The following is a 14,883-nucleotide window of genomic DNA, read 5'->3' on the forward strand; positions in this document are numbered from 1 at the left end:
ATCGAAGGCCAGCCAACAAACCAACCAACAATATCAGTTCTGCTCCACCCTATGAGTAAAACGAGAACAAGACTTCAATAGCTCAACGTTCTGGATACTGGTGCCCAATCCAGCCAAGTCAGAATAAAGGCCCAAAGCTACCAACACACTTCATCTGTCGAACTGCTCACCATGCTGGACAGCAACAACACGACAAGGAAAATACACTGTCATAAACTATGTCAATGCCTAGGGCAGGTAACTGGAATGTTTATGGCCACAAGGCAGAAGATACCACTTGTGCACTTCATTAATGAAGGAGTGAATTAAAATAAGTTAAACCCCATCCAAGAAAACGGCTACAAATCTAGCTGATTTCAATGCACACGTGTTGTTGCTCGCAGGAATCTGGCAGAAAGCAACAGCCAGGATCAAACAAAGAGAAGTGATAGCAGTCGAGGCTTGACAGTAGGTTAAGTGAGCACTAAACTTTAGAGTCCTAGATCGGTGGGTGACAAACATTATAACCCTTGCAAGAAGCACCTCACAACTCCAACTGCGCGTGCACGCTGCCAGCGGCTCCAGCCCGACTCTGCGAGATAGGGACCTCCTTGCTGCTCTGTGCCAACTGACCAACTTGCAGTGCTGCTATGTCCAGACTCACTGCTGGTCTGTCCATGACTCCCTTGATGTCCATTCACAACTCGGAGACACCACGATGCAGAGAGGCTGGCTCGTACCCAACCACACAGAGGGAACATTTTGACATCTCTGCACAGGCAAGGAACCAACCCACGTCCAGCGAGATGACCAATAGAAGGGACCCAGAAACAGTCAGAGAATCAGTTACACGTTGCCCGATGAGACGACTGACCGCACGACCAACCAACGGTCATTCCCACTCAAATCTCCTTCCATCGAACAATGCATGTGTGTCGCCAGTGGTCGGGCGAGTACTGGCTGCCCATGCCTCACCTGTGCTCTGTCCCCGACTTTGCTGCTGCTGCATCCTGACTGAACAGCCAACTGACCTCCAGACACAAGACGGTCCAGAAATACTATCGGTCACCCCAGAGATGGTATGAAAGTGTAAGATTGATAAGCACTGCTGCTGCCACTCATGGGCAAGTAAGGCGGGAAGTTAGTGACACCAGTAAATGGAATAAGAAAACAAGGTGGCAGTACTGTAATAGAAGGTGACAAACAATAAACATGAACACAAGCCGTGCACAGCTCACATCTGCTGCCATGACATCTATCTTTTCATTTTTCTGTATTTATATGAGAAGGTCATCATTCTTAGTTATGGGGCTTTGATTTTTTGATGTAAGAGTCATCATTCTTAGTTACAGGACTTTGATTTTTTTTATGTAAGACTCCAAACAGATGTTCTTTTAGATCCATAACTTTGTGTAAGCAGCACCATTTTGTTTTTCTTATCTGTTTCAACCATGTGTGGCCCTTTGTTTTGGATGAATTGATACTAAATAGGCCAAGGCCACCTGGAACTTCCTCACAGATTAAAACTGTGCACCAGACCACGACTCGAACTCAGGATCTTTGCCTTTGCCCACGAAAGGCAAATATCCTGAGTTCAAGTCTCGGTCTGGTGCACAGTTTTAATTTGCCAGGAAGTTTCGTATCAGCACACACTCTGCAGCAGAGTGAAAATTACATTCTACTATGGAGCTCTTTGGGAGACAATTACCAAGCAACTAGTACTTTCAAGCTGGGTGTAGAGCCACCTGGTGTTTGATGTGGTATGAATACTGATTGAATGGATGTTTTAAGTAATTAGTAGCAATGAAAGTAGTCTGTCACCAGAAGCATTCAGATTAGAGATCCAAATGGTGCCATATATGGTGCAACCAAGAAAGATTCCTCAATCACACCCATGGATGAATATCCCTTTCCTCTGAGCAATTTTCAGAATTGTAAATTAACTAAGTAATGCTGCTTCAGCCAGGGCTTAAAGAATGACACAGTTTTCACATTAGTATGAGGAACATTCTCAGCAGTGTGCCTAATGTCATTTTCAATTAAATTGATGCTGCAGTCAGAATGTCTGCACATTTTACTATTATTATATGATCTTCACCAAGAACCTTTTGTTATAACCCAAATCACAAGGAAAATCTCTCAACTCTACACCCGGCTTGAAAGTACTAGTTGCTTGGTAATTGTCTCCCAAAGAGCTCCGTAGTAGAATGTAATTTTCACTCTGCTGCAGAGTGTGTCCTGATATGAAACTTCCTGGCAGATTAAAACTGTGCACCAGACTGAGACCTGAACTCAGGATATTTGCCTTTCGTGGGCAAAGGCAAAGATCCTGAGTTCAAGTCGTGGTCTGGTGCACAGTTTTAATCTGTGAGGAAGTTCCTTATCAGCACACACTCCACTACAGAGTGAAAATTTCATGCGGGAAACATCCGCCTAGGCTCTGTCTAAGCCATGTCTCCTCAATACCCTTACTTCTGGAAGTGCTAGTCTTGCAAGGTTTGCAGGAGGACTTCTGTGAATTTGGAAGGTAAGAGATGAATTGTGGTTGAAGTTAAGCTGTGAGGGCAGGTTGTGAGTCATTCTTTGATAGCTCAGTCAGTAGAGCATTTGCCCGTGAAAGGCAAAGATTCCGAGTTAGAATCTCAGTCCACCACACAGTTTCAAACTGCCAGCAAGTTTCGGCTCTGTAGTAGTACTGACATTCACTCTGTGTCTCTGTGACTCAGCAATAAGATCTTCTTCATCCTCTTAACACTTTCTTTGCAAAACTTTACCTTGTACCTATGCCATTGGTATTCCCTTGTGTCTGATTCATTGTCAGTTTCTTTCCATTTGATCAGATGTGCTGTCAGACCACTGACAATTAACTTATACCATTTTGTGATTTGTCTGGCGTATTTTTGCCGCCAGAAGGAAGAATATTTTTGCAGTTTGTCCTAAAATTGCCTCTAGTAAGTCCACCATATACTATACACAAGCTGTTGGGATCAGCACCTTAAGGTATCAGTTTTATTTAGAGCAGAGAGGTTAGTGTGATGTTGCTGCTTCATGTATTGTTTGAACACTACATGAATACACGTGCAGCAGCTCTTGGAAGCAACAGAATAATCAAAAGTTGCAAAATTGTGTACAACTTTGGACCAATGTAATGCAGTGACAGAATTCATGGGATACCTCCCAGTATCATGTCAGACCTCCTTTTCCCTGGCATAGCACAACATGTCAATGTGGCATGGGCTCAACAAGTCGTTGGAAGTCACCTGCAGAAATATTGAGCAATGCTACCTCTATTGCCATCCATAATTGCGAAAGTGTTGCTGGTGCAAGAGTTTGGGCATGACCTGACCTCTCAATTATGTCCCATAACTGTTCGATGGGATTCATGTTGGGCAATCTCAGTGGCCAGATCATTCGCTTGAGTTGTCCAGAATGTTCTCCAAACCTAGTGATGTGTTACATTGTCATCCATAACAGTTATGTCGTTTGGGAACAAAAGGTCTCCAAGGAGCTGAACATGACATTTCCAGTCAATGATCAGTTCAGTTGGACCAGAGAACACAGTCCATTCCATGTTAACATAGCCCACACAATTATGGAATCACCACGAGCTTGCACCATGCCTTCTTGACAACTTGGGTCCATGGCTTCATGGTGTCTGCACCACACTTGAACCATAGCATAAGCTATTATCAACTGAAATTGGGACTCATATGACAAGTCCACAATTTTTCTGTTATCTAGGGTCCAACCAATATGTTCACGGGCCGAGGAGAAACACTGCAGGTGTCGTTGTGCTATTAACAAAGGCACTCACATCAGTTGTCCACTGCCATGGTCCATCTCCCCACTGTCCTAATGGATACATCCCACATTGATTTTTGCAGTTATTTTAAACAGTCTTCCTTGTCTATTAGCACTGACAACTCTGTGCAAACACTGCTACTCTCAGCCATTAAGTGAAGGCCTTGGGGTATTGTGTTATCTGTGGGCAGGGGTAATACCTGAAATTTGGCATTCTCAGCACATTCATGACATTGTGGAGTATTGAATTCCCTAACGATTTCTGAAATGGAATGTCCCACGAATCTAGCTCCAACTACCATTCCACATTCAGAGTCTGTTGATCCCCATCGTGCGGCCACAATCACATCAAAAACCTTTTCGTGTAACTCACCTTAGTACAAAGCACTGTCCTTTTATACCATGTGTATGTGATTCTACCACCATATTTATATGTGCATATCACTATCCCATGACTTTTGTCTCGTCAGTCTATTTAATTGTCTCAGGGCGCTGCCAACCTTAGCTCAGCATATTATGCATTGAACACTGTCACTATTGCTGGTGTTCTATGTTGTCTTTGCCATGGTGAGATTTGCTTTGATTCTTGTTAACTCAGTGTGTCACACATCCTCATCTGTATTCAAAAGCAGATGAATGGCCAGACTTCATACTGTCTGTAATGATATGTAGTTAAGTTGGCAGCAAGAGAAAACTGTCAGTGCCAGTCGAATACATTCAGTTTCTATTGATTTCACCCTTGTCAGCCACTGCAGTAAGTGTCTTCAAAGATTGCATGAATAATGCTATGCTTAAAGTTAGCAGGAGGTGTGTTTTCAGTATGCTTCAGAGTAATTGAAAGTAGTTTATCATAGCTTTCTTGCTCATATCCTTGGGCTGATTTTGTTAGTTTCTATATTCATTTGAACCTATAATATTTATGGTATGCTTTAAATATACTGAAGAGCCAAAGAAACTGGTACACCTGCCTAATATTATGTAGTGCTGGAAGGCCAGCCAGGGTGGCTGTGTGGTTCTAGGCACTACAGTCTGGAACCGTGCAACCGCTATGGTCGCAGGTTCGAATCCTGCCCCGGGCATGAATGTGTGTGATGTCCTTATGTTAGTTAGGTTTAAGTAGTTCTAAGTTCTAGGGGACTGATGACCTCGGAAGTTAAGTCCCATAGTGCTCAGAGCCATTTGAACCATTTTTTAGTGCTGGAAGGAATTGACACCATGAACCCTGCAGGGCTGTCCATAAAACAGTAAGAGCACGAGGGGGTGGAGATCTCCTCTCAACAGCACATTCAAAGGCATCCCAGATACACTAAATAATGTTCGTGTGTGGGGAGTTTGATGGCCAGTGGAAGTGCTTAAACACAGAAGAGTGTTCCTGGAGTCACTCTGTAGCAATTCTGGACGTGTGGGGGTGTCACATTGTTCTCCTGTAATTGTACAAGTTCGTCGAAATGCACAATGGACATGAATGGATGTAGGTGATCAGACAGGATGCTTACGTATGTGTCACCTGTCAGAGTCTTATCTAGACATATCAGGGGTCCCATATCACTCCAACTGCACATGCCCAACACCACTACAGAGCCTCTACAATTTTGAACAGTCCCTTGCTGACATGCAGGGTCCATGGATTCATGAGGTTGTCTCCATAGCCTACTCATTCATGTCCATCCACTTGATACAATTTGAAATGAGACTTGTCTCACCAGGCAACATGTTTCCAGTTATCAAGAGTCCAATGTTGGTGTTCACGGACCCCGGCTTTGTTTTGTGCAGTCATCAAGGATTCATGAGTGGGCCTCCGTCTCCAAAAGCCCATATCAATGTTTCATTGAATGGTGCACATGCTGTCATTTGTTGATGGCACCACTTTGAAATCGGCAGCAATCTGTGGAAGGGTTGCACTTTTGTCACGCTGAATGATGCTCTTCAGTCTTCGTTGGTCTCGTTCTTGCAGGATCTTTTTCCAGCCACAGCGATGTCGGAGATTTGATGTTTTACTGGATTCCTGATATTCATGGTACACCCGTGAAATGGTCATATGGGAAAATCCCCTCTTCTTCACTATCTCAGAGATGCTTTGTTCCATTGTTCATGTGCTGACTATAACTCTAAGTTCAAACTCACTTAAATCTTGACAACCTGCCATTGTAGCAGCAGTAACCGATCTAACAATTGGTTCCAGGCACTTGTTGTCTTATATAGGCATTGCCGACTGCAGTGTCATGTTCTACCTGTTTACATATCTCTGTATTTGAATACGCATGCCTATACCAGTTTCTTTGGCACTTCAGTTTATGTTCTTGAGGTAAGGTATTTGTATATATGTAAGCCTTGGTCTTGGCAGATTCAATCAACGTTGGGGATATATCCCATAGCATTCATTGGCCTTAATATTGGGTTTTCTGCTAATATATTGTTTGAGTCTGGTTTCTGTATAAATTGCACACTGGATGGCATTTTCCAATGAACAATTGAAAATGTTCAGCTCATCCATTATGTTCAAAGAGTCTGCAATGGGTGTTTGATATTTCTTTCACTTGGTTGCTGTGTTTTATTTGATGGTTTCATTATCTGGGTGGCTTTGTTGAGTTGATGACAGGCTTTGAAAATAGTATTGGCTTGTGATGACTTGTTATCTATTGCCTGTTGTTGACTTTGTCATTTGTACAAGCTTGGGCTATAGAGGGAGATGTCTTATGAGTGATTTTCCCAAATGTCGTACAAATGTTGGCATGAAGAGTCACAGCCACTGCATGGTACCAGCCAAGAAGTGATATAGTGTTTGTTTATTTTGGCTAATATACTGTTTATGTAGTATGTCATGTCATGTATTAGGTTTCCATAAGAATGAATTGTTGGTACACTCCCAGGTACATGATGACTTTAACATCGAGATAATTATGTGGAGATTTTTTTATGAAAGCAGTCATAGGTATTATGGTCATTCTAGCATGCAGTAACTGCTTCTCATTTTTGTTATTCTGAGGGAGAAAGTCTGTAGGCCACTGACAAAGCTGCATTTGTATATACACTTAAGCGTCAAAGAAAATGGTATAGGTATGCGTATTCAAATACAGAGTTATGTAAGTAGGCTGAATATGATGCTGCAGTTGGCAATACCTATGTAAGACAACAGGTGTCTGGCGCAGTTGTTAGATTGGTTACTGCTGCTGCAATGGTAGGTTATCAAGATTTAAGTTCAGTTTGAATGTGGTGCTATAGTTGGTGCAGGAACGATGGGACACAGCACCTCTGAGGTAGCAATGAAGTAGAGATTTTCCCATACGACCATTTCACGAGTGTACCATGAATATCAAGAATCTGCTAAAACATCAAGTCTCCGACATCACTGTGGCTGGAAAAAGATCCTGCAAGAACGAGACCAGCGATGACTCAAGAGAATCATTCAGCAATGAAAGAAGTGCAACCCTTCTGCAAATTTCTGCCAATTTCAATGTTGTACCATCAACAAACTACAGTGTGCGAACCATTCAACAAAAACCATCTATATGGACTTTCGGAGCTGAAGGCCCACTCATGCATCCTTGATGACTGCACAATATTAAGCCTGGGTCCATCAACACCAACATTGGACTCTTCATGACTGGAAACATCTTGCCTAGTGAGACAAGTCTCATTTCAAATTGTATCAAGTGGATGGACGTGTATGGGTATGGAGATAGCCTCATGAATCCATGGACCCTGCATGTCAGCAGTGGACTGTTCAAGCTGGTGGAGGCTCTGTAATAGTGTGGGGCATGTACAGTTGGAATGATATGGAACCCCTGGTGCATATAGATAAGTCTCTGACAGGTGGCACATACATAAGTATCCTGTCTGATCACCTACATCCATTCATGTCCACTGTGCATTCCGACGGACTTGGGCAATTGCAGCAGAACAGTCAACACCCCACACATCCAGAATTGCTACAGAGTAGCTCCAGGAACACTCTTCTGAGTTTAAAAACTTCCGCTGGCTACCAAACTCCCCAGACATGAACATTATTGAGTATATGTGGGATTCCTTTTAATGTGCTGTTCAGAATAGATCTCCACCCCCTCATACTCTTGTGGATTTATGGACAGCCCTGCAGGATTCATGGTGTCAACTCCCTCCAGCACTACTTCAGACATTAGTTGAGTCCATCCCACATCATGTTGCGGCACCTCTGCATGTTCTTGTGGGCCCTACGTGATATTAGGCAGGTGTATCAGTTTCTTTGGCTTTTCAGTGTAGATCACATACATTGCTGTGTCAGTTTAGGTTTAAGTTATTTGTGTGTTAACATGGACTGTAATTGTGGAAGTAGTCCATTTTATGGTTAAACCATCATATTACACTTTCTTAATGAAAAATATGGCAACACACTGACCATTTAGGCGATTGTATTAAGCTACCGTCCTTTTCTTCTTCCTTATAATGTTTTATACATATCTATGTACAACTTCCCTCTCTGTCAGAAACACTCTGTTAGAGCTTTCTTGCTCATATCCTTGGACTATTTTTAGAATCATTGACAGAAGTTCTGCTGAATGTGGAATAAAGTGTATACTTTTTCGGGTTGTGATGTTTCCTATGTTGATTATGTTTGTTTCTGAAATTTGCTTTTCTGGTGGGTTATAATTACTGGATATTTTGTGGCTCACCTTATTATTTATTTTTGACCATGGATACTAAAAAGCCTGTACTTCTTTGGATTTTACAGTAGACACTGGAAATATAAAACTTTGCATTATATGCAATTGCATAAATAAATACAACGCTTCTCCAAACGATGAACATATTTCTTGCAGTATTGCACAATTAACTCAAAATTCATTGCAGCAGAAATGGAGTCAGTTATTTCAAATTTTCAAGACGTTTCTATTTACATTCTCTTACTATTGGGGTGCTGCCATCAGTGTATGCCATAGGAAACATAGTAAGGCGTATAAGAAGCTCTCTCTTTGTGCCAATGTTCTGTTTTGTCATTGTCTAATGCTCTTCAGACTTAACAGACTGAAGCCGAATTATGTTGAATGCTAATAAACTAAGCTTCATTTTGCTGTAGTACATCTCAGTATGACAGAAAGGAGAAGAAAGACAGTTGAGGCTGTGGAAAGATGCTAAAATGATATAGACTGACAGCTGATTCAAAACACGTGCATGTTTGATGTACATTTTATATATTTTTAGAAGAAAGACATTTAGTGTTGTAATGTTAAAGTTCCACTTTTGTTATTAAATTCACATTTGATTACATTTAATCACAACCACATCCCCCATCCTAAAGAAAAGGAAGTTAGTAATTGACATACTCAAAAATCTCAAACAATTTGTCTGTCAGTGAATCACAGGCAGTGTGAGTGAGATTGAGACAGGCAACATATAACCCAATGACAGCTAATCTATAAGTCTGGATTAATAATCTTCATAAATATTTTGCTTCGTTCCATTTAGCCACAGATAGAAGAACATATTATTCTTTCAATAATGTACAGAAAAGTGTTTACAGATTTGGTTATAAATTTTTTGAGAAGTTTTATTGTATTCAGGTTAATAATACTGTTGTCACACATGTGACCTTTGACAGAGTGCATCTTTGACTTCTCACTCTAATATCTGAATTGTCTGTTTCTTTAGAAAACCTGGGTCTGTGATGGAGTGCCTGATTGTTCTAAAGGAGAAGATGAAGCTTTATGTGAAATTACATGTGAAGAGAACCAGTTTCGCTGTGAGAACATCACTTCTGCCAATGATACATCATCCTCAAGAAGTTCTGTTACTTGTATCAACCGTAAGCATATGTGTGATGGCAAGAGAGATTGTCCTAAAGGAGAAGGTATACTTATAATCATGTGCAAACTGATTACTCATTTCTGGTTAAATGATGTATGATTTGCATTATAATTGTTTGGAAACGTTCTTAATTAGTTACTTGTGTCAGTTTAATGTTCAGTACTTATTTATTGTTACTGTAATTGAAAGAGCTTAGGCAAGATAAATGTTTGTTGAATGGAAAGGAATGATTAACAAGCTTAGCATAGCAGCAGGTATAACAACATTATTATGTTATATTTAGTGCTGAACTGAAGTATGAAAATAGTCTTATATTAAGTGAGGTACAAATCAGAGGCTTTTTTATTAGATTTAAAAAAGATCATGCAAGGTTAACTTAAGATAAGTTGTGACCTTTCAGGAAATAGTATAACATATGTTTTCACCAGTAATCCAGGTGATAAGTTGTGAACTTTCAGGAAATAGTATAAAATATGTTTTCACCAGTAATCCAGGTACTAGACAGGTGATCAATTAGCCTGTAATGTTACTGACCTTTTACATTGCCTTGTGGTTCTCACTGGTGTCAAAAACCTTCTCGCTTAATTTTAGGTTCATTCGAGTGAATAATGAGACAATAGCACAACACAGTCAAGTTCATCTATTTTGTTCATTGCATTTATTGCTATAAATCAATGATGATCAGCTTGTGCTAAGTATTTTTACAAGTTGTGATATTGCTGGTTTGGAATTCACGTAATGAATTTATGAGTGCCTTAACAAAGTTTTTCAAGTGGTAACACAGATAATCAACATTGTAACACAGACATGGTAAAACCTAAGATTTATTGCATAGTGAATGCTAGTTTCCGACTTTGAAATCTACATGAAGTTTTAGGTTTCACTCTCGGGCACTGACTGACAAAATCTTCATGCACAATGCCTATTTGTAGTCATAAGTACTGCATAAAAATATAAATCAACAAAGTACTGACTATTATGTTTTATTCATTAACATAAAAGACAGCAAAATTGAAGGACACATGCAACAGACAAAGAAGCAAGTTTATTTAACTAGCAGCTGTATAACCAACAAATGACAGAATTGTAGGTACTGTTTTATGGAAAAGCAGTTTTATGTGCACAGGGATCCCCAAAGTTCGCCAAGATATTTTGAGAAAGTGAAATTTTCTAATTGGACTAATTAACAAACTAAGAGGCAGAATTCAACAATGGTAAATCCAGGATGGAATGTAAGAACATTATGAAAAGAATAGTTGCTACTCACCATATAGCGGATGTTGAGTCGCAGATGGGCACAACAAAAAGACTGTCAGAAAATGAGATTTCGGCCCTACAGTCATGTGTGTGTTTGTGTGTGTGTGTGTGTGTGTGTGTGTGTGTGTGTGTGTGTGTGTTCTACCTCTGATGACGGCTTGCTGGCTGAAATCTCATTTTCTGACAGTCTTTTTGTTGTGCCCATCTGTGACTCAGCATCTCTGCTATATGGTAAGTAGCAACTATTCTTTTCAGAACATTGTAACAAAGTAAGAGGGTATTTAAGTGAAAGTATATATTTTCATAAACAGAAGAATCAGAGTTACAAAACTATGGTACTGAATTTGGGAAATAACCACTTTGTAAAAATGAAACATTCTAGAACATGAAAATTTTGGATACCGTACAAATAACTTTTGAAACATAGAGTTTTTGGAAAAAGAAAAACATTTATTGAACCATGGAGAACGAAGACTTTTAAATGAGGTAAAACAATCTAGAAACAATCAGCAACACTGAAAATTTATGTTCACATGTCAAGAAGATGTTTAGATAAGAAACAAATTTCCTACTATCATCAGTAGTTTGAAAACTTTCCTGTGAATAATAAATTTTATTTAAATACTGCTTGAATAACAAATTGGTTATTTCATAATATGTGGAAATAAGAGGAGGGGAAGAATTAATATTGGCATCAGGAGTAGTATAAGAACAAGTAATGTAACCCTACCATGCTCTGTCATGAGCTAGGACTGAATTTTGAGTTGGTGCTGCTGTGGCTTCCAGTAGCAAGTAATTGAGATAAAACTAAAACAGACTTAAAAACATGTTCATTATATTAAATATGATCCACGTGTTGGAATAAGTATTACTAATAGAAACAAATAGAGTATAACAATAGAAGGGGTCTTCATGTTTTTCACTTCTTATTGAGTGGTCAGAAGTGCTACAAATAACTCAGAATTTCAAACTTGAGCTTAATACTAAACAGGAGTGACGTACCCACTACTATTCTACAGATTGCCATATAATTATTCCAAAGACTTCCATTTTCTGCTAATACTTGGAAAGGGATCTTATACAGGAAGAGGAAGTACAACAAAAATGGTATTTAGAAGATTCAAACTCTGATCTGCGTATTCAGATGTAAAATTACCACAAATTCCCAGAATTACTGCAGTGTAAGATCAGAATGACGTACTCTGTAAAATCAAACAAAGTACTATTCACAGACATTTTCAAGTATCAGTTTCCTTGATTTGCTTATTGTTTATAAGACATTAAATACCAATAATCAAAAATAAATTTCTTATTTAATTAATTTTTCTTGGTTTATTGTATGTTATTTAACAGGCATTTCAGTGTTCTGTAAGGCATTACCAAGACAATAAATGTTGCTGATACGTCTGAAGCATTGCACTTGGAGGCGTCACAAGGGGCTTCAAACAATTGTCAGCATAACCTGAAGATGAGAAGCAGATTCTCCTTTGAAACAATGTGAAGTTTAATTGACACTGGTATAGAACAAGGTCCGATTTCAACCCTCTACTTTGACCCATGATGTAATATTTCAAGTAGGCAACAAAGTTTACATGAGTTTCTAAGACAACCACAGATAACATTTATTAAGAGGCCCATTACAGCCTTCATGATCACGACAACAAAATAGACAGTTAAGGTTGAGAAGAAATGTAGAAAACACACGAAATATTTCAGTCAGCTAATGAAATTAACGTAAAAACTATGAAAATTAGCGGGTTGTGGACAGGAAAAACTAAAAAACGTCAGTAAAGCTAACATCATTCCAAAGCAACAACAGACTTAGCGAATCACATACATGGATTCCTCTAGAATAAACTGAATGAAAATGTACAAAAAACACAAAATTGGAGTTTAACCATTTGGATGAACTATATGGCTCAAAGCAAGAAAGAGATACTGGACACGCCCCAACACAAAACAATGACATAATTGAAAAATAACACACACAAATTCCTCTGGAATAAAGCAATGTATATATGCAAGTGAAATCACAGTGTGTCATAGACATATGTAGCTCAAACTAAGACAGCAGTACTAGACACTTTCCCAAAAAGCCACCACATAATCAGGAAATGGCACACTCAGATTACTACAAAATAAACTAAACAAAAAAATGCAAATGACACACTAATGGAATCGAATATTTCGCTGAAACCGAGACATGCAACCCAAACACCCACCCACCCACCCACACACACACACACACACACACACACACACACACACACACACACACACACACACACAAAATAAAAAAAAATAAAAAATAAAAAAAAAAATAAACCACATACACGAATCCCTCCAGAATAAACTGAAATTGCCGTACAAATGAAAAGTAACAAGTAAAAAACCAAAAACAAATAAATAGCCAATAAATACCAAATACTTTATCCCACTCAACTGAACCATTACTACAAACCACATCACAAAAACGAACATCCACCACAGGAGTGAACCACCAGTAAGAGCACTGCCACAAAAAGAACAATCTATTTCTTATACACTGCACTTCCACACACATGCATGGGCAACCATGCACCCGCACACACACACACACACACACACACACACACACACACACACACATAAACACACACAAACAGCCAAATATTTGTACGAACAAAAACTATAAATAACATTACTTCCCGTTTCACTCATGACCAAATGAGCTCTGCACTTAGTTTCCTGCCTAACCTCACCTCAACAAATGTGCCACATTACAAAAGCAGCCAAATAATTGTTAAGAACAACAGTATAATCATAATCACTAATAACACTTTATTTGCAATAATTTAAATTATGGTCTTAAGTTGCTACTAAGCCTTACCCTTGCAAACGATACCAAATACAGAAGAACACACTCATACTGGTAATAAATAAAAATGTAAACATAATTGGTACTAGCTTAAACTATGCTCTCAGGTTTCACACTAATCACACTTTTGTACAGCACTACATATTTGGAATAAACGGCATAGTTTACAAACATCGTAGACTTCCCAGTTAACTAAAAAAACCACAGATAATATTTAATAACAGACTGCTTAAATCCTTTGCAATGTAAACTCATAACGTCACACACAATGTCACATGTCAAAGCAGATGTGCAGACTCGTACTGTGTGCTTGAGCCGTTGACACCATGGCAAGCACCTTAGGTGCAGAATTTATAATATTTTCAATACTTGAATGATTCTACAGTCTATTTTCAGTGTCAGCAGTCACCTTTTACTACAGAATCATATCTGTACCATCAGGATGTTATATGTTTTAACTATCTATGCTAGTATCATGAATACTGTCTAACATGACAGAACAGTCTACAATTTAAGCTTGTATTTCAGCACTAAAAGTGATGTATCCTCTTATATTACCGTATGTTTCCTACATTCATACCTTATCTCTAATTTCTATGCTCATTTCATTTTTCTGTAATGTGTTAGTTTGAAATGAAAACTGTAAAGTTTTGCTGTAGGAAGACTTGAGAAATAGTTGTTATCAAGATACCCTGTCTTCATATGTTTCTGCCAGATGAAGAAAACTGCCCACAGCGAAGAGAATGTGAACTACGTTCAAGATGTGAACACCTCTGTGTTACCAATGCAGATGGAAGCAAAGGGTGTGCCTGTCGCACGGGCTACGCTCTCAGCAGTGATCACTACAGGTATCTACTTTTTAAAAGACATGTGGAGCACTACTAGACAACATTGTTGTTGAACAATTCTCAGTTGTTTATATGAGCAATTCATTTGTATTGTACATTAGTAAAGTGTGCATTTAGACTTACAATTTTTGAATATTAAACTTACTCTTAATACAATATAAAGAGTAGATTACATTATTTTTAAGACAAGTGAAACTCAACCCTTTGAGATGTATAACATGCCACCTCAAATCATTGTGCTTCAGAACGCACAATAGCAATGGGATTGCACATTGCTATCTTGGAAATATTCAAGGGATGTACACAACAGGCTGTTGCTAGTAGATTATTGCTACTGATAATTGGCAATGAAAAATACAA

At 39.0% G+C, this 14,883-nt stretch overlaps 1 protein-coding gene across 1 annotated transcript in view; it reads left to right on the top strand.

The window, feature by feature from the left end:
• Positions 1-14,883, top strand: part of LOC124606219 (low-density lipoprotein receptor-related protein 4) — a 633,935-nt gene that overhangs the window by 395,390 nt on the left and 223,662 nt on the right. Inside the window, exons 8-9 of the mRNA XM_047138193.1 lie at positions 9,406-9,604; positions 14,391-14,523. Of these exons, the coding sequence (XP_046994149.1) occupies positions 9,406-9,604; positions 14,391-14,523 (332 nt within the window). The remainder of the gene's footprint in view (positions 1-9,405; positions 9,605-14,390; positions 14,524-14,883) is intronic.

This window comes from Schistocerca americana, chromosome 3, assembly GCF_021461395.2.
Source record: "Schistocerca americana isolate TAMUIC-IGC-003095 chromosome 3, iqSchAmer2.1, whole genome shotgun sequence".
NCBI classification, from domain to species: domain Eukaryota; kingdom Metazoa; phylum Arthropoda; class Insecta; order Orthoptera; family Acrididae; genus Schistocerca; species Schistocerca americana.